At 39.7% G+C, this 25,095-nt stretch overlaps 2 protein-coding genes across 3 annotated transcripts in view; both read right to left on the reverse strand.

Annotated features, from left to right (window-relative positions):
- Positions 1 to 25,095, reverse strand: part of LOC121641689 (E3 SUMO-protein ligase ZBED1-like) — a 631,274-nt gene that overhangs the window by 472,006 nt on the left and 134,173 nt on the right. The gene's annotated exons all lie outside the window — the stretch shown is intronic.
- Positions 11,254 to 22,604, reverse strand: psmc4 (proteasome 26S subunit, ATPase 4). Of its 2 annotated transcripts, XM_041987945.1 has the most exons (11): positions 22,528 to 22,604; positions 21,795 to 21,893; positions 19,462 to 19,648; positions 17,281 to 17,427; positions 17,071 to 17,180; positions 16,815 to 16,908; positions 15,528 to 15,695; positions 15,365 to 15,441; positions 13,914 to 14,082; positions 11,791 to 11,846; positions 11,254 to 11,690 (listed from the first exon to the last, which is right to left on the reverse strand). In XM_041987945.1, exons 1-11 carry the CDS (start codon positions 22,558 to 22,560, stop codon positions 11,577 to 11,579), a joined length of 1,254 nt encoding a protein of 417 aa, XP_041843879.1. In that variant the 5' UTR covers positions 22,561 to 22,604; the 3' UTR covers positions 11,254 to 11,576. The 2 variants fall into 2 exon arrangements, with proteins under 2 accessions (XP_041843879.1, XP_041843880.1); XM_041987946.1 differs by lacking the exons at positions 11,254 to 11,690; positions 11,791 to 11,846 and adding an exon at positions 13,373 to 13,814 and having other exon boundaries at positions 13,848 to 14,082.

Consider the following 25,095-nt stretch of genomic DNA (forward strand, 5'->3'; position numbering starts at 1 on the left):
AAAATTCCTACATTTTCAAATGATTATATTAAATTTGACATGGACACCAGTTTTATTATTTTTCTATTTTCTCAAGAACTCCTGGTGTGTCTCCAAGGACCCCAGACGGTACGTGAACTCACTTTTGAGAAACTGTGGTTCAGAATGAAGAACTGTGTAGCCAGCATGGCCATGTGGGGCCCACAAGGCTCAAATCTGGGCTATGTGGGCTCTGGGTGGGTATGAGTTTGAACTTTGAATGTGGGCTTTCTGCATGAGCCCCATAACACATGTAGGTGGGCTAAGTGTGGCCATAAACAGGGCAAATTTTAAGGATGCCCATGTTTTTTTTAGAAATATGGGCTCCAGCTGAAACCCAGTTAGAACCAACTTGAAACCCATTTGGGCAAACAAAGATGAGGTCGCCGTGGAAAGCGTGGACGAACCCACGTTTATCTGCAGCCCAGATTTAACCCTTGTGGGCCCACATGGACATGGCGTTAGGCGGACTCAGTCGGCTGCAGTGGGGTGGAACTTGTGTTTAAAATGTAGGTCTTTAGCTATTTATTTTCAGTCACCTTATTTCAATCTACAGCTTTTATCTCTTCATGCACCTCAAGCAGCGAATCCCATCTTCCTCCGTCTCTTGCTGACAGAAGCGTCTCAGGATGGTCAAACGCTGGAATTCAGGCCTTTACGGACCTGTATGTTGACATCTTTGCCGCCCGTCAACAACGCCGTTAAATTTGTTCTCCCACCACAACATTTGTTCAGGTACCTACAGGTCGGAGCTTTGATAGCAGCATTCCCAGTTTTCCCAGTCCAGACTCTTTTCTTTAGCCCATTTCTGGATTGAAAGGTTCCACGTAAGCTCTCTACAATCAGAGATCCTCCGTACGTTCAGTCATTACAATCAAGGCCCTCGGGGAGGAGGATCTGGGGTGCTCTAGATCTGATGTAATCAGAGTTTTATGGACCTTTTAATCACATCACCTGTTGTAGAATCAGCTGCTGAAGCACTTTATACTACAAGGCGTTTGATCTCCTACTGTGTTTTATTATAAGCCAATTTTATAGCTTTATTCTTACACTATGTTAATTTTTATCTGCTTCTGTATTTGTCTGTGTGGAGGACTGCTGGTGGAAATTAGCATAATCAGAATCAGAATCAGAATCAGATTTATTGCCAAGTAACTTCCATTCCAAGGAATTTGTTGTGATTTGACGGTGCCTACATATAAATAAATAAATATGAACCATAAAGATATGAACAAGCCAACTGAACATATAACATTAAGACTGAAAACTATATAAGAGTGGAAATAAAAAGTTATGTACATAAAAATAAGATAAAAGTAAGTAGTGTATTTACATGAAATGTGCAGTCTGTAGTATAAAAATGTACAAATTGAAGTGACCAATGGAGGGGGAGTGTGTTAATATAACTCCTGTGTGCTTGGGTGTGCGTTAAGATAACGAACATCCAGATGTCGCTAACATAACGAATTGCGTTGTGTCAGTTTGTCAGGTAAGTCTTTAGGTGAGTTCCAAAGCCTGATGGCAGAGGGGAAGAAACTGTTTTTGTGGCGGGAGGTTCTGGTTCTGATAGACCGCAGCCTCCTGCCAGAGGGGAGATTTGGTGCAGCCATCTTTATCAGTGTCGCTGCACCTGGCCCTTTAAATAAAATAAATGCATGAATGATGAGCTCTGGTCAGGGATCCCAATGCAGGTACACTTTTGGAGGTCCTCTATTTATAACTGTTTGTTTAATCTTTATTATAAATTTTTACAACTATTTCCGAATAACAAATAGTCTTAATACTACCCTAAAATGGAAGTGGTTCGAGGCCTTTTTGGGTTTCTTCGTTTTTTGGTTCTGCTTTATGTGTGTGTAAGACATCATGATGGCCATGTATAGTAATTTCTGTCTAAAACCTAAAAAAAAAAGCTTAGAAAAAAGAAACCACAGCGAGGAGACTAACAGGTTTGTAAATAACAGCAGAAAAATGGACACCACTTTTAAAAAGTGGGGAGACAGAAGTTACTGTCCAGACACATGGAAATGTTCCCTTTCCAACTGATTGATTTGGAGAACATCTTTTCAGTCCAGTCCTTGTTCCTGACGAGAGTTACAGAGGATTGTTATTCTGCCCCTGAGAACGTCTCTCTTTTCTAGGGATGTCATGGAGGACTGATGAGGGTTTTAATGATGTGGCTCATGGCTACAGAGTGTTAAACATGCTGATTTGGGCCATTTTGGGTGGAAGTGTTGAAGCACGCTCAGCCTGAGTCAGCACCATTATCCACGGCCTAATGATCAGGAAGAATTATATAAACACTGACACTGGGTCAAACTCGCTGCAGCTGCTCCCTGCACCCGGACGGGAGGGAAACCCAGACTGATGCAACACCAGAGCAGAGTAACATCCGCATAGATCAAACTTTGATAAATGACCAGCTGCACACAGGTCTGGCTGTTCAGTCTTAATCCAGAATGTGATTTAAACCTGAACAATGTGGATGTAACTTCAGAGAATGTTTCCTGGGGTCATGAGAGGAAAAATGAGTAATGTATAAAGTGTACATGAGAAGATACATGATACATGAAAACCCTCCAGGACGTAGAGATGCTGAAGAAACTGGACACATTTCTGCTTCAGAGGGTAAAAACATAAAATAAAAACCTTTAAAGCATCAAACTATGAAATTTTTCAAGTATGTTTTCTTATAAATGAGATTTACTTCATACATAAAAGTCTCAGAGCTAAAGAAAATGAACGTTGCTTGAAAATGAAAGTTGCTGAGAGGTGGGTAACAAAAATTATAAATGAACATTTAAATAAAGACCACTCACACTTGCATCCAATGCAGTTTGGTTTCCGTGAAAATCATTCCACAGAGTTTGCAAACTGTCTGTTTATAAAAAAGACTAAACAAATGTTGGACACTAATGCTTGTGTTGGTGCAGTATTTCTCTGCGAAAGGCATTTGACACAGTAAATCATGAAATTTTCTGTCTAAACTAACCTACTTTAACTTTTCCATGGACACAATTCAGTGGATAAAATCATACTTTAGAAAACAGTGTGTCTGCATTAACAGTGTCAAATCCACATTTGTAGATGTCCCTGTTGGTTTACCTCAGGGGTCAATACTTGGGCCTTTGTTATTTTCCATGTATATTGATGATTTGCCAAATTCATGTGTTAATGTTGAATTTCAAATGTACGCCGATGACACTGTCATCTTCACCAGTGCAAAAAATATTCAAGAAACAGCCTCTGTTCTTACTGCAGCTATGGTCCCTGTAAATGAGAGGCTTTATAAATCTTGCCTATAGTTAAATACAACTAAAACTGTATGATGTTCACAAAGCAACCACTGGACATCGAACATTCAGGTGTCTTCTTGGGAGGACAGGAACTAGATATTGTCATTGAATTCAAGTACCTTGGTGTGACACTTGATTCCACACTAAGTTTTAAGAGCCACATTAAAAGAATATCTAACACAGTGAAATTCAGTTTGAACAATTTTAAACAAATACAACCTTTCATAACACTTGGTGCTGCTAGAATGTTTTTGCATTCAACACACCTCCCGTCCACACACACCGCTCCGATTTAGTCATCAAAGTACCCCCATCAATCCGATTTATTCATCAAAGTACCTCCATCAATCCGATTTAGTCATCAAAGTACCACCATCAATCCGATTTATTCATCAAAGTACCACCATCAATCCGATTTAGTCATCAAAGTACCTCCATCAATCCGATTTAGTCATCAAACTACCACCATCAATCCGATTTAGTCATCAAAGTACCACCATCAATCCGATTTATTCATCAAAGTACCACCATCAATCCGATTTATTCATCAAAGTACCACCATCAATCCGATTTAGTCATCAAAGTACCTCCATCAATCCGATTTATTCATCAACGTACCTCCATCAATCCGATTTAGTCATCAAAGTACCACCATCAATCCGATTTATTCATCAAAGTACCTCCATCAATCCGATTTAGTCATCAAAGTACCTCCATCAATCCGATTTATTCATCAAAGTACCCCCATCAATCCGATTTATTCATCAAAGTACCACCATCAATCCGATTTAGTCATCAAAGTACCACCATCAATCCGATTTATTCATCAAAGTACCACCATCAATCCGATTTAGTCATCAAAGTACCACCATCAATCCGATTTAGTCATCAAAGTAAAACCATCAATCCGATTTATTCATCAAAGTACCACCATCAATCCGATTTAGTCATCAAAGTACCTCCATCAATCCGATTTAGTCATCAAACTACCACCATCAATCCGATTTAGTCATCAAAGTACCACCATCAATCCGATTTATTCATCAAAGTACCTCCATCAATCCGATTTATTCATCAAAGTACCACCATCAATCCGATTTAGTCATCAAAGTACCTCCATCAATCCGATTTATTCATCAACGTACCTCCATCAATCCGATTTAGTCATCAAAGTACCACCATCAATCCGATTTATTCATCAAAGTACCTCCATCAATCCGATTTAGTCATCAAAGTACCTCCATCAATCCGATTTATTCATCAAAGTACCACCATCAATCCGATTTATTCATCAAAGTACCACCATCAATCCGATTTAGTCATCAAAGTACCACCATCAATCCGATTTATTCATCAAAGTACCACCATCAATCCGATTTAGTCATCAAAGTACCACCATCAATCCGATTTAGTCATCAAAGTACCACCATCAATCCGATTTATTCATCAAAGTACCACCATCAATCCGATTTAGTCATCAAAGTACCACCATCAATCCGATTTAGTCATCAAAGTACCACCATCAATCCAATTTTTTCATCAAAGTACCTCCATCAATCCGATTTATTCATCAAAGTACCTCCATCAATCCGATTTATTCATCAAAGTACCACCATCAATCCGATTTAGTCATCAAAGTACCGCCATCAATCCGATTTATTCATCAAAGTACCACCATCAATCCGATTTAGTCATCAAAGTACCACCATCAATCCGATTTATTCATCAAAGTACCACCATCAATCCGATTTAGTCATCAAAGTACCTCCATCAATCCGATTTAGTCATCAAAGTACCACCATCAATCCGTTTTATTCATCAAAGTACCACCATCAATCCGATTTAGTCATCAAAGTACCGCCATCAATCCGATTTAGTCATCAAAGTACCTCCATCAATCCGATTTATTCATCAACGTACCTCCATCAATCCGATTTAGTCATCAAAGTACCACCATCAATCCGATTTATTCATCAAAGTACCTCCATCAATCCGATTTAGTCATCAAAGTACCTCCATCAATCCGATTTATTCATCAAAGTACCCCCATCAATCCGATTTATTCATCAAAGTACCACCATCAATCCGATTTAGTCATCAAAGTACCACCATCAATCCGATTTATTCATCAAAGTACCACCATCAATCCGATTTAGTCATCAAAGTACCACCATCAATCCGATTTAGTCATCAAAGTACCACCATCAATCCGATTTATTCATCAAAGTACCACCATCAATCCGATTTAGTCATCAAAGTACCACCATCAATCCAATTTAGTCATCAAAGTACCACCATCAATCCAATTTTTTTCATCAAAGTACCTCCATCAATCCGATTTATTCATCAAAGTACCACCATCAATCCGATTTAGTCATCAAAGTACCCCCATCAATCCGATTTATTCATCAAAGTACCACCATCAATCCGATTTATTCATCAAAGTACCCCCATCAATCCGATTTATTCATCAAAGTACCACCATCAATCTGATTTAGTCATCAAAGTACCTCCATCAATCCGATTTAGTCATCAAAGTACCACCATCAATCCGTTTTATTCATCAAAGTACCTCCATCAATCCGATTTATTCATCAAAGTACCACCATCAATCCGATTTAGTCATCAAAGTACCGCCATCAATCCGATTTATTCATCAAAGTACCTCCATCAATCCGATTTAGTCATCAAAGTACCACCATCAATCCGATTTATTCATCAAAGTACCACCATCAATCCGATTTAGTCATCAAAGTACCTCCATCAATCCGATTTAGTCATCAAAGTACCACCATCAATCCGTTTTATTCATCAAAGTACCTCCATCAATCCGATTTATTCATGAAAGTACCACCATCAATCCGATTTAGTCATCAAAGTACCGCCATCAATCCGATTTAGTCATCAAAGTACCACCATCAATCCGTTTTATTCATCAAAGTACCTCCATCAATCCGATTTATTCATCAAAGTACCACCATCAATCCGATTTATTCATCCAAGTACCACCATCAATCCGATTTATTCATCCAAGTACCACCATCAATCCGATTTATTCATCAAAGTACCACCATCAATCCGATTTATTCATCAAAGTACCACCATCAATCCGATTTAGTCATCAAAGTACCTCCATCAATCCGATTTAGTCATCAAAGTACCACCATCAATCCGTTTTATTCATCAAAGTACCACCATCAATCCGATTTAGTCATCAAAGTACCGCCATCAATCCGATTTAGTCATCAAAGTACCTCCATCAATCCGATTTATTCATCAACGTACCTCCATCAATCCGATTTAGTCATCAAAGTACCACCATCAATCCGATTTATTCATCAAAGTACCTCCATCAATCCGATTTAGTCATCAAAGTACCTCCATCAATCCGATTTATTCATCAAAGTACCCCCATCAATCCGATTTATTCATCAAAGTACCACCATCAATCCGATTTAGTCATCAAAGTACCACCATCAATCCGATTTATTCATCAAAGTACCACCATCAATCCGATTTAGTCATCAAAGTACCACCATCAATCCGATTTAGTCATCAAAGTACCACCATCAATCCGATTTATTCATCAAAGTACCACCATCAATCCGATTTAGTCATCAAAGTACCACCATCAATCCAATTTAGTCATCAAAGTACCACCATCAATCCAATTTTTTCATCAAAGTACCTCCATCAATCCGATTTATTCATCAAAGTACCACCATCAATCCGATTTAGTCATCAAAGTACCCCCATCAATCCGATTTATTCATCAAAGTACCACCATCAATCCGATTTATTCATCAAAGTACCCCCATCAATCCGATTTATTCATCAAAGTACCACCATCAATCTGATTTAGTCATCAAAGTACCTCCATCAATCCGATTTAGTCATCAAAGTACCACCATCAATCCGTTTTATTCATCAAAGTACCTCCATCAATCCGATTTATTCATCAAAGTACCACCATCAATCCGATTTAGTCATCAAAGTACCGCCATCAATCCGATTTATTCATCAAAGTACCTCCATCAATCCGATTTAGTCATCAAAGTACCACCATCAATCCGATTTATTCATCAAAGTACCACCATCAATCCGATTTAGTCATCAAAGTACCTCCATCAATCCGATTTAGTCATCAAAGTACCACCATCAATCCGTTTTATTCATCAAAGTACCTCCATCAATCCGATTTATTCATCAAAGTACCACCATCAATCCGATTTAGTCATCAAAGTACCGCCATCAATCCGATTTAGTCATCAAAGTACCACCATCAATCCGTTTTATTCATCAAAGTACCTCCATCAATCCGATTTATTCATCAAAGTACCACCATCAATCCGATTTATTCATCCAAGTACCACCATCAATCCGATTTATTCATCCAAGTACCACCATCAATCCGATTTATTCATCAAAGTACCACCATCAATCCGATTTATTCATCAAAGTACCACCATCAATCCGTTTTATTCATCAAAGTACCACCATCAATCCGATTTATTCATCAAAGTACCACCATCAATCCGATTTATTCATCAAAGTACCCCCATCAATCCGATTTATTCATCAAAGTACCACCATCAATCCGATTTAGTCATCAAAGTACCTCCATCAATCCGATTTAGTCATCAAAGTACCACCATCAATCCGATTTATTCATCAAAGTACCTCCATCAATCCGATTTATTCATCAAAGTACCACCATCAATCCGATTTAGTCATCAAAGTACCACCATCAATCCGATTTAGTCATCAAAATACCACCATCAATCCGTTTTATTCATCAAAGTACCACCATCAATCCGATTTAGTCATCAAAGTACCACCATCAATCCGATTTAGTCATCAAAGTACCTCCATCAATCCGATTTAGTCATCAAAGTACCACCATCAATCCGTTTTATTCATCAAAGTATCTCCATCAATCCGATTTATTCATCAAAGTACCTCCATCAATCCGATTTAGTCATCAAAGTACCACCATCAATCCGATTTATTCATCAAAGTACCTCCATCAATCCGATTTATTCATCAAAGTACCTCCATCAATCCGATTTATTCATCAAAGTACCACCATCAATCCGATTTAGTCATCAAAGTACCTCCATCAATCCGATTTAGTCATCAAAGTACCACCATCAATAGTGTCAAAGGCTTTCTGCGGTCAATAAACACACCTGCTGCAAACAGTTTGAACTACATTTAGTAATTTCCTCTATTACATGCGATTACTTTCTAAACCCGTCTGATGTTTGTCGATAAATTTACCCGTCTTTTAATAAATAACTTTTCCAGGATTTTAGAAAAGTGTGAAAGCGGTGAAACGGCCTGTAGTTTGTAAATTGGTGTTTGTTTTGTGTTAACGATTGAAAAATTCCCAGAATTCCAGTCTGCTGTCTTATTTTTGCATTTATTAACTATATTAATCTAATTTTCTTCGACTTACATGCAGACACCGTTTCTTGCTATTGTTCCTTCATCCTCGTCTTCAGGCACCACTTTCATTCCTCTCGCCAGCTTTGGTCCAACGTTAACAACGAAATCACTGAAGCGACTGGTTACATCATTTATGTTGGACATTTTTTGCCAGTATTAATAAAATAATTGAAAAGGATATTAGGCCCATAGTTTATAATACCATTTAATATTTTCCAAATCTCTTATGTTGCTTCTATTTTCCTCTAATATTTACAATAATCATTTTTCTTACATGTTGTTTATTTTTATTAGAGCTTTAATACATAATCACTGTAAAAGCAGAAAATCCACGTGATTTCTTCTGCTGCTGCTACAAATCTTGTTTAGAGCTCAGTAAGTCATCAGCACATGGAAGGTGTAATTACCTGGACTCTGTTACAGCAGCTCCGTTCCTCAGTGCTTCATCATCACTGATACACAACCAGGTCATATATTACTTATATTACTCATTATTACTTACTTACATATTTACCTAAGCAAAATGAACGTGTAAACAAAATAGAATAAAAATTATATCAATAAAATGAAAAGAATGAAATAAAATGTTGTTTATCTCAGAGGGAAATTGCATTGCTGTAATTTTTCTTAACAAAATAATAAAATAAAATTAAACACAACTACTACTAATAATAATATAAAAGAAATAGATGGAAAAATTTTAATATGACCCCAGAATTTCTGCACTTTTTTTTTAGGCAAATAAAAACCTTTATTTACATCCTGAACTTCAGAAACAAAAACATGACCTTGTGCAAAGTAAACATGACTCAGCGTTCCGTCTGGCTGTTGTAAGATGCAGGAGTGTGAGCTGCTTCACATTCACGCAGCTCCTCGTGACGCCCCGGCTCAGAAATGAACCCACATTCGTACAAGGAGCCGTCGTCGCCCTGATGTTGTGGTTTGATCCTGGGAGGTGTTCTGGAACTGGACCGGTTTAAAAGTCAACACTTCATGCAGGGGATCTTCTCTGAGGTTCACATGTAAGTAACATTTGCTCGTTTCATGTCAACACTGAGCCAATCAGATCAGTAACACGGCGTTTCTGTGTGGCAGAGCTGAAAATGGCAGCACACACACCTGCGTACAGGTTAATTCCTCTCAGGCTCTCAGCAGCGCAGACCTCCATGGACGGGCTGGTGTCAGCCTTATGGAGCATCGTCTGCCCCAGAGAGCACTTCGGACCAAACTGCAACCTGGATCGAATCTTTGCCCGGATGCACCACCGTCCAGAGCTGGCAGCCCTGCAGCTCTGCCCCTACTACTTCGACCAGGTCACCTACAGCCTCCCCACCACGTCCTCCTGGTGGGTGCAGCTCCTTGTTTCTGCACAGCATCAGATAAACGTGGCCTTAGCTGTGGAGTTCCTGTAACCATAATCTTCCTCCTGCTTGTGGCTTTTAGGACGAGCTCCAACCTCGCGCAGGAGCACTTCAACATCCCGCCAGGGTTAAGAAGGAAGAAGCAGCGCTACCACGCAGGGACTAGCCGAGACACCAGGCCAGAGTCTGGCGTCAACTTGAGTCGGCTCTGTCAACTCCAAGATCTTCATACAGGCGGCAGCATAACCGCACGGGTGTTCCTTCACCTGATGTACGGCTACCGGGACTAAGAGACCACTTGGTCTCACAGATGTTAATAAATTTAATCTTTTAAAGTTGGATCTTTACATGAAGGACACTTTGTGTTAGAATGTTTTATATCAACAGCAGATTTAAGATGGATTTTCCACTTTTCCATGATTTGGTTACCATGGAGACTTGTTCTATGCAGCTAACCTGTTATTTTCTTTTTAATTATCCCTTTTTTCCTCATTCTGATGCTCAGTTGGACCTGAGCTGGAGCTGGGTTGCTGCCCTGTGATTGGCTGATGAGATAATCGTGTTAACAAGCATGTGAACAGGTGGAGCTGGTAAAGTGGACGGGGAGGATTTACACCTAAAATTTATCTCTGGGGATTCATAAGTGTTTATATGTGAGAAGTAAAAGGAATATGATGATTAGATAGTGTGACGTTGCTCCACCTGAAGCTCTGATCCATTAAACCAGCTTTCAGATTTCAGCCTCTAACACACCTCAGTTCAGAGGAACAGAAACATCTGGGGCTCGGCTCTAAACATCTGGGTCGAGGAGTAAAAAGGGACAAATAACTTGCTGTATGTGGATTTCTTTTCATAAAAACAGTGACATTGTGCCATCAAACTGGCATTTAAGTGGAATAAAAATGAACCGTTATTATTTTGCGTTTTGGTGAGGACGTTTGTGTCCTCTAAGGACCTGAAAGTAAATTAAAGTGTTTTTTTCAGATTTCATATTCTAAAAAGTTCATCTGCACATTCAAAAGAAAATGTTCCACCTGAGGAGTTGAGGCTGCTTTAAAAATGAATAACTGGTTAATAAAAACTTGTTTCCTGCTCTGACTGTCCAGCTGATGGCAAAAAAACAATCAACAATCTTATGGAAAACACCTTTAATGGATTTTTTAAGTCTTATTTTCTTAAGTGAATACATACAGATACAAATGTTCTATTCTAGCTGCAGTCAGGGCCAGGTATTTATAGGAACCAGAAGAGCACCGGTAGAAAAAACACACCCCTTCTCCTGGTTGTGTGGCCTCAGGGCTGAGACGGGGCTAATCTGATGTCCAGCCCTGCGCTGCAGTGAGTGAATTTAGTCCAGAAATCAATGCAGAGTGTAAATCCACAGATACACAAACGGAGATCAATAACACACTCGTGTGTGTGGACACCTTATTTTCCCCAGGACGTTGCCTCCTCTCTACTTGTAGAACTCGTGCTCCTGCTCGTCCTTCTTGATGACGGTCTTGTAAGCTTTTTCAAAGTCTTTGGCCAGGACGATGTACCTGTTCTCACGTACAGCCAGCATACCAGCCTGAGAGGGAGGGGGGAGGCAAAGTCATGTTTATTTTAATAATCCAGGCCAACAAACTGGAGAACATGTAAACAAACAGATGATTAAAGCTGCAGCTCACCTCCTGGCAGATGGAGTTGATGTCAGCTCCGGAGATTTTGTCTGGTCTGGCAACATCTGAACAGCAGCTAAGCCCGAATAACAACAAGAATCAGAGCCAAAATATGAAGCTAGTTTATCCTCAGAGTGGAGGCTGGTGGAGGTACTTCACAACTCTGGCTGTAACAGAAAAACTGTTAATGTCTGCATCAAGACGGCTTCTGTCGTCTGTGATCACACTTTTAGCTAACCTGTTAGCAAACGTAGCGCCGCCAGCTGAGCACACCACACACTGCTTACTCTGAATCAGCTGATGAAAGCAAGCCTAGAAATCATTTTCCAAGAGGAGATGGTGAATTTAAACCGTCCGCAGAGACAATATCCTGACCTTTAACACGAGAATAAAAACGAAGCAGGGTCTGTATAAGCTTGCAGGAAGGAGTCCAAACTAAAGAAGGAAGAGAAAACTCCTGAAGCCTTCCAGGTAAACTTCTAGCAGACGAGGTGAAAACTGAAGGGATCGTTGCTCCAGTTAATCATTCTGGCCAATCAGTTGTTGTTTGTCATAGATAATTCGGGAACAGTTAGCTAGCTAAAATGCTGTAATCCTGAGTAACAACACGACACATGAATAAGAGGAAGGAGGAGGTGGGAATCTGCAGCTTGAGCGTGACGGGCTTCTTGCACAGCGCAGCTTTAGCCATGCTTTCAGTAATGCATGTAAACCTGTGGAGCACAGCCCTGCTCGTAGGATCTTCAAACTCATCTAAAAAGTTGCAAATCGGCTCCATGAAGGCGTTGCGGACAGACTGAACAGCAGCGTCTATGATCAGAAGTCCTGCTCAGCAGAAACGAGCCGAAACAGTGCACGCCTTTCTGCAGGCAAAACCTGGGACGCGTCCCAAAATATCGGCCCCATCCCACGTTTGAGACCCTTCTGCTGAGGTCCCAATCTTACTATAGGAAGGAGCAGCGACTCTACTGACGATAACTGAGCTCTGACCCTCTCTAAGGGAGAGCCCGGCCACCCTGCGGAGGAAACTCATTTCAGCTGCTTGTATTCATGATCTGGTTCTTTCAGTTCTTTACCGACAGCTCGTTACCAGAGGTGAGGGTAGGAACGTAGATCGACTGGTAAATCCCAGAGCTTTGCTTCTGACTCCAGTCCACATCACTGCAGACGTTGCAGTGATCCACATGTCGATCTCCCCTCTAGAGATGTGACGTTGATGAACGAATCGATTCTTTTGAACGGCTCTTTTAAATGAATGATGAACAAAGTCACAGCTGTGAGCCATTCATTTGTGAGCCATTCGTTTTATATACAAATTTTCCACACTACCTTCATCACGTTTGTGACATCATAGACGTTTGATGTCCAACACGCTCCATTCATGAGAAGCATCTATGTTTCTGAACAACTCTCTGCCCAAACACTGTGAGTTCGATCCAAAACATTTACTAGAATGTGACTGCTCAGGTTTATCCGTTTTTATCTCTATTTTTCCCATAATTTTTTTAATCTTGTACAGTAGATTTTATATGGGAAATTTAAACTGTTTGTCATTCTTATATATTGTGAAATTTTGTAAGAACGAGCCAGTCTTTGGAATGGCTCTTTGAAAGGAACGGCTCCTCGAGCCACATTGATTTTAGCACCATTTAAAGTCTCCATCTTTAAGTCCGTTCAGGAATGTTGTGATCGCAGCTAAATTCTGTTTGAAACTTTGACCAATCAAAGCGTTCCTCTGTGTTACCTGATACAACTGTCATCAAATTTATTCCCATCCTTCCGATTATCAGCATGGGGACGTGTGCAAGATAAACGTCTGTCCACGGATCTTTCCCAGAGTTCTCCATCAAAGTGGAGGCAAACAGTTTTGTAGCAGCAACATTGTGGTGGAAACAAACCAAAGTCGTCAACTAACAAACGTTCTCCAGAGGAACTCCGTCAGGAGGTCAATCACCATGATGGAGGTCACAGCATCCACACAGCCGCACATGAACAAACATCCTGCACAGAAACGTAGCAGGAGGTGATATCAGCTGAAAGAACACAAGCTTTTCTGTGTGTGACGGACAACACACACCCTGACAGTTTAAACACACACACATCACATGAACATGTTGCTGAATGAAGGATACAGTCCTCCAGGTCCACCTCCTCAGAGAGGTTCATTTTACTGGTGATGGTGGAGAAGATGAGACGTTTCTGCCTGCGGTCGGGAAGCGGGAACTCGATCTTTCTGTCCAGACGGCCGGGACGGAGCAGGGCCGGGTCCAGGGTGTCGGCTCTGTTGGTAGCCATGATCACCTGAGGGGGGGGGGGGGGGGGGGTGTCAACATATAAAGATCATCAGGTATTTCACTCTTTTGTTCCAGATGAAACTGTAAACTTTCAACAACCAGGACAGAAATGAAAGACTTTCATTATTCATGTTGAGGAAGGACGTTTCCCTCCTAACTGATGGATTAAATCGTCCATGTCAGATGTCTTTGGTTCTAAAAAAAAATAAAAACATGAGCCAGGTGTCATGTGGCGCATGGCTCACCAGCCTGGAGTAAACAGACCCACCAGGATACCCGGCAGCTTTGTAAATACTCCGTACGTTAACGTCACACTGAAATGAAATGTTATGGTGTCATTTGCATTTTTTAACGGTGTACAGCTCTGGGTTTGCAGCACGAGACCAGCTCAGCAGCGTTCCTGCTCCGTAGCACATCCCAGACATGAGGCCACGTTCCCTTACTTCCACTGTTCCAGGATTATTTCTGTGTCCACAGAAAGCAGCTGGATGTTTTCAGCTTTCTAAAAAATCTTCAAGTTTCCACAGAGAAGCCTCCCAAGTCCAGGTCCTGGTCCAGGTCCAGGAGCCTTTCATCTGTTTTCTCTGAGAGAAATCCAGGGTTCATACGTGGGATTTATTTATTCTTTGTTTCTATATTATTTGGTTCTGTGATGAAGCCCGTTAAGGAACGTCGGTGTGATTTTAGCCGTCTAAATAAATTAGTTAGTTAGTAAATTAATTAAATAAAATAAAGGCGATCATTTCTTTGACAATCGTACCAGGAACATTTATAATCGCCACATCTCTAAACATGAGGAAGGTAAATATGTTTTATGTGTTATTTAAAATGCAAAAATAAAAAATATTAAAAAACAAATGGAGCTCCGACCCTGAGGGTTCACAGACAAACCGGTTCTTCCTCTGAGGCTAAAACCTGAATCACTGGTGAGCATCAGCCTGGCGTCTCTGAGCGCTGCTGGACGTGTAAACAACTTCTGGCCATTTTATTTATTTTTATTTAATAATTTATTTATTTGTATTTCCATTTTTAAAATTATTTGGTAATTTAATATCGTTATTGATTTATTTCATATTTACGTTATTCCACTCCGTCTTTTCTTTTTTGTATTTACTGTATCTATTTTATTTTTAAACAACTGTAAATAACTTCCGGCATTACGAGCTGAGGTTTTGATGAGTGACAGTACGAGCTCGGCGGACGCTCTCTGAGCAGTCGACCGGCTCACGGAGCTCCGCCGCCCGTCAGCGTGTGGACAGATGGTGCAGCCATGAAGCAGCTGGACTCACCTTGACATTGACGTTCTGGTCGAAGCCGTCCATCTGATTTAGCAGCTCGAGCAGGATTCTCTGCACCTCCCTGTCAGCTGCAGGACAAACGTTCACAGAGACTTCGTCAGAGAAAAGCCTGACCTTCAGAGAGAAGACGTAACATCTGAGACTTAAACCGCACCTCCGGTCTGAGCATCAAAACGCTTCGTGGCGATAGCGTCAATCTCATCGATGAAGATGATGGCGGGAGCATTTTCCTTTGCCAGTCGGAAGACGTCGCGAACCATTCGAGGACCTTCACCCAAATATTTCTGAACAAACTCGGAGCCCACCACACGGATGAAAGCCGCTGGAGACAGATTAGAATTTATTTTCTATTACTATACAATCTACAGGTGCATCTTAACCCTTCTACAAGCAGCTCAAGCTGATATAAAACAGCAAAATAGCAACTAAAATAAAAACTTTTAATCCCAGCCAGCATCAAACATGATGTTTCCCAGCTGTCAGACTGGGAGGTAAAATGATGTAAAATGAATGTATGAATAGATAAAGCAGCATAAAGGTCGACCAGAAGAAGAAAGCAGAATTTATCATTAACAGAACTTTGTAGAAATAACACACAGATCAACAATGACCAAACCTTTTCTCATCTCATCGTTCTCTCAAGTCTCGGCTAATAAATTTATCTTGGGACCCCTGGTGGTCCCACGCTAACGTAACATAACAGCGAGCAAACGGCTGAAATCGGCCTGTAATGACAACCAGTTGAAACTGCTGGAGTCCAGTAAAAATGTCAAATATCACGACTTTTCTTCCAAATGAAATGCTGACATTAAAGAATGAATAGTTTTAAACGGCTACGACAGTAAGATTAAAAACAAAATGTCAAATCTGATACTACACAAAATACCAAAGTAAATAATGCAGTATTTCAAATAAATAAACAGGTAAAAAAACATATATAAAGGTTAAAATCTTTAAAAATGATAGAATGTTCAGCAGGTCTGTTATTTAAGTGATGGACAAAAAAAAAAAAAAAAAAAAAATACTGACGTTTGATGATTTCATGGCAGCATTTGTGGTGGACAATTCTGATCACCAGAGGTTAAAAAAACTCGAGTATAAAAAACATGTGAAAAACACACTGGATGAAAAAAAATTAAATAAAAAAAAAAAGAAGACGAAGAAGAAGAAGAAAAAAAAAAGGAGTATTTGCAGCAATAATTAATGCCACTAGCCGCAACACAGATGCTGAATTTGAGGTTTTCGTTTGCTGTAAAACATAATTATTCAAATGAAGAGAAAGAAAGGCTTGACATTTATCACTGTGTAATGAATCTGTAGCAGCTTCACTTCTGTTACTGAACGATGGAAATAAATCGATGACATTTAATTTATTCAGGTGCACCAGTAGATTCCTAAAGGAACATGATGCTCATCGCATGCAGCAGCACACGGGACTCACCTGTTGTATGATGAGCCACAGCCTTGGCCAACATGGTCTTCCCGCAGCCTGGCGGTCCATACATGAGGACACCCCTCGGTGGGTCGATCCCAATCTGAGGAAGGAAACCAGGAAGGACACGTCAGTCCAAGCGCAGTCTGACAACACACTGCTTATTTTTAATAAATATGATGCTATTATCAGAAGCCACTGAGCAGATTTATGCTATTCGGCCCACTTTGGGAACAACTGTGGTGTTTTTAAACATTTGTCAGACCTGTTTATAGAGCTCAAAGTGTGTGAGAGGCAGTTCCACAGCTTCTCTGACTTCCTGTTTCTGAATGTCCATACCACCGATGTCGGCGTACATCACATCTGGCTTCTGGTCTGGAGGCAAAAACAAGAAGTTCAGTTCAAAGCAGCTGAACCCCTCAGGTGCGCTCCGAGTTCTGGCGGTACGTTAACTGGAGAAGCGGCCTGAGCGTACCTGACGTCAGCATCATGATGCTGCTGTCCGCTTCGGGAGGCAGGACGTCCACCAGCGCGTTGCTGTGCTTGTGAAGAGCCACCGAGGCGTTGGGCTTCAGCAGCTCCCTGTCGATGGTGCTCAGGATGCGCACGTAGTAGTTGGAGCCTGAAAAGGGAATAAAGCTGAAAAAGGAGGAACTCCGATTCACAGCACTGAATAATTAAACACCACAACCTCTCCAGGTTTGCTCAGAAGAATCTGATGTGAGAAATGGTTGATGCACCCGCTGCTACGCCATGAAACGATCGTTCTCAGCTTCATTTTTCATCTATGCTAGAAGAACGGTTAAATCCAGCATTTCCTGTTACACAGCCACGGTCATGATTTCAGTTTCTCCCTCTGAACATAAATCATTCAGTCTGAAGCAGAAAGGTTCATCTTGAAGGTCATGAATGTCTAAGTCTTCCACTGCAGGTGCGTTACTCTGTAATTATTTATGAGCAGCTGCTTCATCGCTGCTGCAGTGAGTTTTTTATTTTTTAAAAGCTGTGAGTCAAATCCTGATGTTTTGACAGACGTTCATGGAATCTGAATCCTTACAGTTTCCACAGAACTCCCCAAAAACAAATAAATCTTTTAAAAAATGCCAAACATCTGGCCGAGATTTGACTCCATCAGACGGCAGATGTTATTTAATCTAAAGGAGACGCCAGAAAGCAGACGTGATGTAAAACCATTGTTTTCTAGCTTGAAATCCAACATGAAAACACAGAAACTGCTTCTCATTCAGATGCAGGAAACAGCCTGACGTGAAGGTCTTAGGATGACGGCTGCTGCAGGCAGTAAATGCAAGTTAAACCAGACTTATGATCCCTGGACTAAAGGGGGTAACGAACGATGTTATTAGTGGTAAACTTAATGAAAGCTCTGCCGTTCTCTGAACTTTCTGAGGAGATGGGAGTTCTGCGATGCTGGCTGTGAGGCGTTATCGGGCGTGTTTGAAGTCCGACAATAAATTCTGGTGTCTAAATCAAATAGAAGCAAAATGAATGATGAAACTGATCCATTCGAGCCACATGCCTGGAAAGCTGAATTAATTAAACCTCCAGCTGTGAGTCAGAGCTCCTGGCAGCAACCGGAGCTCAAACAACACTTTTATTCTTTTATTTATTTTAATGACAATTATTTTCTTAATTAGCTTTTTAACTGACAGTTTGTCTGCACGTTGGTCCGTAAGCCATAATTTGTGCCATACATGAATAAAGAGCAGCTTCGTGTTGGTTTTGTTGACTTTGGCGCCTCCTTCAGGTTGGACGGGCGCTCTACTGGTTCCTGTTTGCCCTGTGAGCATTTCTGACACCAACACGTCTGTATATTTTACAAAATGAACATGAAGCCAGCTCCTCTGGGGTAGAGACTTCATTTTTATAGAGCAGTGTAATTTATTATGAGCCTGCTTAGAAGGTTTTGCCAAGTGTCTGACTTTAAAGACTGTTTGGTGATATTATTATAATAATAATAATAGTTTTTACTTCATCTTTAACCATCTCTGGGGGGCAGGGTCCAGGATCAGGGGCCTCTGTAACCACTAGGTCCATTTAAACTTGTTATATAAATTTCTCCATATAAACAGACTAGAAGCTGATGTGGTCTGGAACAGTTTCTATACTCCAGCTAGAGAAAAGAGGTAAGTCAGCTCAAGAAACGTAGAACTCCGTGTTTTACTGTTATTTTAATGTAAACCTGCATGTAGGAGCTGAACCCATTCAATCCCAGTCAACATGCAGACGTTCAAGTCTTGTCTTTCAGGAGAAAAAATATTGTTATTGAAACAAACACACAACAGAAACTATTTCCATGTTTCCACTTTTTCCTCATTTCCAGTTATTCCTGCTACTATTTACCTGCTTTCCTCACTAAACCAACTCCAGCTCAGCGGCTTTGTGGCGCCACCGTGCATCAGAAACGTCTTCTTGGCTTTATTCCACCCCCCCCCCCCCTAAAAACCGAATTTTCAAAACTCAAAAACCAAAAAACAGAATATGGAAAAAAATTTAAACGGCATTTTGTAAAACATAAAACGGATTTCATAGGGCCCTAATAAAGACTAACCTGTCCATCACAGAGCTACACACTCGCGTTCCTGAGTCACTGGTAACGACAGAAGTGATGCAGCAGAGTTTTAAGGGTTAATGTTACCTGTGGTGGAGCCAACAATAGCAGTGTTCTGGTCAACGGCCTCCAGGAACTGGCCAATGACTAGAGGGATGCTCTGTATCCTCTTCACCTCCTCCTGAGCGTGCAGGAACTCCTTCTTCAGGTTCTTCTGCTCATCTTTGATGTACTCCTCCTGCACCTCCAGGAACTCCAGCTCCTGCTGCAGCTTCTGCAGAAGAAGACGAGGAAGCGTGAGAGCCTGCTGAAGGTGAACACAACCCCATGAAAACCCTGCAGCAGCAAGACGGTCGTGGGGTTTGTCTCTTTGAACTGAAGCAGCTCTTCCTGCTGGACGTCAGGACCGACACGCCACTGACCTGCTCCCACATGATTCTAGCTAAAGTTCTGCCCACTGGCCCCGGTTACAGGATGTTTTCCACTCAGAATGAGATATTCTGAACAAAAGTATTCTCCTTCGCGTTTACATGGAAATAGTCTGAACTGAGGTTTACATGAAAAAAGCGTTTATTTAATTCTGCTTTAGATCTGGGGGTTGGGAGGGGTTCTGATTGGACAGGACGGACGTGACGGATGTAAACAAACTCCCGTTCCTGCTTCTTTTCTTTTCGTCTACAACATGGAAGCCCAGCTAAGGAGGAGAAGGGAGGTAGAGTACCGTATCGTCATGGCGACAGGACAACGAGCATGCTCAGAACAACCAGAATTAATTTAAAGCGGAATGAAGGTAGACATAGAAAAAATATTCAATTCAGATTTAACATCACAATAAACCACCACTTACTTTGGATTTAAGTTTAATTTGGAATGGCTATTTTCATTCAGAATTAGGCGTTTGGAAGGTTGTTTTAAAGAGGATTTTATTTTTATTCTGAATTAAAGCTAAATTAAAACTCTCATGTAAGCGAGGCTAATGATCCATTAGAGATCGCTGCTTTAAGATGTTTGATCTTTCTCCAGGCCAAAAACATTAAGAAAAATCATCAAAACAAAGAAAAATAAAGGATGTTTGTTTTAGTTTTATTCACAGTTGTAAAAAATAAAAATCTTATTAAATGTTATCAGTATAAATTTCCTAATTTTAACTTTGATTTAATCATTTTCCTTTCACATGAACATCGTATGTTATTTACTGAGACACTGCACTCAGTTTTTATTAGAAATCCGCGTATGGAGAACAGTTACAGCCTTGGTCCAGGAACACACCTGAAAGCTCAGTAACTTGCTCTGTTTTGGTCAGTTTAAAGCGTGTTATGAACTTATTTAACTTCAGTCTGTAAATGCTGCTCTTAATATGATTTGATGTGTTTTACATCTGATTTCTTGTTGTATTTAAGTGCTTTACTGAGTGCTGTGTTTATGTACAGCCTGCCTTCTTGGCAAAGTCTCCCTGGAAAAAGAGTCTCAGAAGACTTTCTAAATAAATAAAGGTTAGATTAATAAATCAAAATCTGCCTTCTTACCAAACAATATTTGTAACCAATTAAGTAAACAAAAAGTTTTTTTTATTTTATACTTATAGATAGACCTAGCTCACATCATTTTCTAAATCTTGTGTATTTGTATGCTGATAATTTTCCCAAACAGCCTCAAAACAAAACTGGACACCAGTTGCTGGAGTTTTAGGAGGAATGTTGTCCCATTCTTGTTGGACTTGCAGTCAATTAAATGGAAAAAGTTGGCAGCACACACTTATATTAGTCAAGCTCATCCCAATGTTCATCTCGCTTTGGATAAAAGCGTTTGCTAAATGACTGTAGATTAAAATCTCTATAGGCCCAGTTTAGAAAAAAATCATTTCAGGAAACTTTATTGAAAAGAAAAATAAACTTTCAAAAATTCAATCCAACGCACCTGATCAAACACCTCAATTCATTAATGGGTCAAATGTTTAAATAACTGAGTTAATCTGACTCAGAAATGATGAGTGCAGCTCAGTGGAAATCACAGCGATGAATGAAATCACAAATCAGAATAATACTCCTTCCATCTAGACAGCGTTGCTTGGCCAATAAACAGATCATTTAACTGAAATACAAAGCCGGAAATATGAAGAAAAAGGGAGAAAATCTCACTTAATGGCATTTTAACTATTTCTCTAACGTTTCTCTTTTAAATAAAACAGATTAGGGATTGTGGGGAGAATTATTTATCATCGATAAGCTATGGATGCAGCCTAGATGGATAAAACTATTAAAGACTTTAAAATGAAAAAGTGTTCCTTTGTTTGGAGCATCAGTAGGAAAAGTTACAGCAGTCTGAAGTCTTGTGTACACATAAATTATCATTGTTATTTTCATTTTTTATTTTTATGGAAAGGGTAAGTGAGAATTTTGGACTGAAAGCAGAAATGAGACCTTGTATCTGGTATAGAGGTCCTCCAGGTCTTCTGGTTCTGGTGCCAGAAAGGATAGACCTGTCTGAGGCCTGGAGCTTATAATTGCCGGCATTTCTTCCTGTGAAGGCAAAAATGAGACAAGATTATGGATTAATTACAATGTAGTAAATGTCTCACACCTAGTATGTAGTATGGATATTTAAACATATGACACAAACCAAAGATCTGGTAGATTGCAAAGTCTATCACCACATTTAAACCACAATACACTATTACAAAATATATTGTATGTTGAATATCTAACCATTACTTCCCAAGATTTCACAAAGAAAACACTGGCTAACGTAGCTTGTTTGCCGGTTGCTAACTTTAGCAATTAATTTAAAACTTGACAAATTAAAGCCAATATCCACATGCCGACAATCAATAAAAATAACTCCCGAATGATTAAACTTAACTGTAATCAAGCTTTTAATTTGTTTTGGCTCAGAATAAACTCGGAGCAAATAATTGTCTTGTTAGCTCTGAATACACAATGCTAACGCTAGCAGCTAACAGCTAACAGGCATGACATAGCAGCTGAACTGAGAATGAATTGGCAGGTTTACGGTTCAGTAGATTTAATGAACAATCTCGCAGAAAAAAAGTGCGACAAAAACATACAGATAGTAGAACTAAAAAACGAGGCTTGAGAACGAGTAGGAGAAAAACGCAACTTTAATCAAAACAAAACAAATGTCACCAACTCTTACCGGGCTCTTTTCGACAGCTACCAAATCCTCCATGTTGTAATTTATCGACTCACGAACGTTCTGACGTAGTACGCTGGAGTGAGGGTGTATGGGTAATGGAGTTCTTTTTCATCTCCTGTAAAATAAATAAATAAATAAATAAGAGACACCAAAATACGAACCAATGACATTTTAAAATTATTCTGAGAACATCTGTTAGATAATATCTTACTTTTATGTTTTACCACTTCAATTGTTTTAGATAATTTATTTTTCTCTCACTTTAAAGTTGCATCTGTCGTCGCTATATATCAAACTATTCTGAAAATTGAACTTCTGTGTCAAATTTAAATATAAAGTTTTACTTAATTTCCCTTCTTTTTGATGCATATATTAATTCTGACACCTTCTTTTGAACTCCATCAAACTACCATCCTCACACACAGGTTACATTTGCCATGTTTTAAAATTCTTATTCTCTGCTCAGTAATGCATTTTATTTTTTACCCTACATAGTGTTTTTTATTATTTATTTGAATTATTTGACAGGTACATTGCATTTGTACATAGTCACAAATGTCTGTAAGTGATGCCATGCAAACAGAATTTGTAGTCAGAGCTACTTCTCAACTCCTGTCTCTGGTTGGGCTGTTCTACACTACATTAAAATACAATTATACATTACAAAACCTATATAAAACTTACCCATACAGATGACATAAGCATCTCTACTCTTTTGGTTCATTATCAAATCTGCAGAACAGATTTGCCTTAAAACGCTATCACATCTGAATGTTCGCTGGCATAACTGACAGAAATGTGATAATATTAACTAAATTACAAAAAATACTGAAGTTAACACAGCTATTGAAATCTATTTAATTTTAACAAGTTCTTAAACAAAAAGTAAATAAAATAAAACAAGAATCGGTTGTGCTTGCTTTAAATCATTAACATAAATTAATGAATAAATGGTATTATTTCCATATATATATTTCCAGCTTCCTTCTGTTGAAGATATCCAAACATTAAAGATGGTTTAATAAAAAATATAATTCCAGAAGCTATATTACCAAAGATCCTGGATCCCCTGTTTCATTCATCCATTATGTTTTTAAAAATTGAGAAGTCTGTCAAGGTTGATGCTGATTGTAGAAATAACACACCAACATGAGACGAGCTTCAGGTTGACCTGGAGGAACCTGGGGTTGCTGGTTTAAGCTTGTACCGCTCACCGAGGGCTCCACTGCTGAATGAAAAACACAAAAAGCAGGACAAATGTTTTAAATACAAAAAAGAACGTTTACTGATTAATACACAGAGAACAAAACGAGTCCAGTTCTGTTTGAAAATAATACAAACAGGCACAAACCACATGTCTCATCTCTCCAGTCAGCATTACCTGGTGATAAGTGAGGGTGTCAGGATTGGGTATAAAAGAAGCGTCCACTGAAGGTTTGGTCTTTCTTTGTTGAAGCCAAGCCAAGCCGAACCAACTTTAATTATAAAGCACTTCATGACAGCAGCCGCTGAACAAAGTGCTGAACATAAAATAAGTAAAAAGCACAGAAACAACAAAAACCTGCAGGACAGCGACTCCTGAGAACTGAAATTTGACACCTGTGGTCTAGTTTTTATAACACCACTTTGGTCCAAACTACGTTAGAAAATTGTAATGCCATGTCGAGGGGTGGCTCAATCACAACATAAATATGGCTCATCTGCGGAAAGTTGGTGGATTGATACCAGGCTTCCCCTGACTCCACGCTTAAGTGTCCTTGAGCAAGACACTGAACCTTATCTTGCCTCCCAATGTGTCTATTTGGGTATGAATGTGTGTGTTAGTAGAAAGCACTTAGTATGTAACCACAGTGGTGATGTATGAGCATGTATGAGTGTGTGTGAATGGGTTACACTTAGAGTGGTCAACATGGACAAGAAGAGTGCTGTATAAGTACAGTCCATTTACCATTTAAGCACACATAAAGCACAGGGAGCTAAAAAGGAGTTCAGGTAACTAACAAAACAAAACTATCTTTAAAGGAGAAGATAACATATGTTCAAAGACAAAGAAGGAATGCAAACAACTCGCCTCCCTAAACTAACAACACAGTAGAGTAGGTAGTTGTAACAAGAATCATCAAAAAGTTCAACAAATATTCCTCAATGACAGAGTGAAGAGCTGTTGTCTTACATGGACTCAGGAGGTCCAGAAGAACCATTTCACACAATCCACCATGTTTATTTTAATCAAACATTTTCTGTCTTTATTTATTTTTTAAAGTTCTTTTTAAAGTCCTGGGATTTTCAGGTCCTCCCTCTCCCACACTTAATCACCTCACTTACTGACCTGCTGATTTTCTAATCGGGTAAATTCAAAGTCAGGACACACTTTGGCACAAATAGAAACTGATACGGAAAGACTGTTTGCCACCTTTTAATGAAGATGTGGTGAAATAGAGCAGTAAAATGTAAAACTGTGTCAGTTTCCTCTGGTTTTTTACACCTGCACCACAGGGTGGTGGGACTCAGACAGACCGAGCGTGAGTGGGTTCATATACACGCTTTACAAATATCCTGTTGCAGAGC

The sequence above is a fragment of the Melanotaenia boesemani genome, chromosome 6 (genome assembly GCF_017639745.1).
Source record: "Melanotaenia boesemani isolate fMelBoe1 chromosome 6, fMelBoe1.pri, whole genome shotgun sequence".
NCBI classification, from domain to species: Eukaryota; Metazoa; Chordata; class Actinopteri; order Atheriniformes; family Melanotaeniidae; genus Melanotaenia; species Melanotaenia boesemani.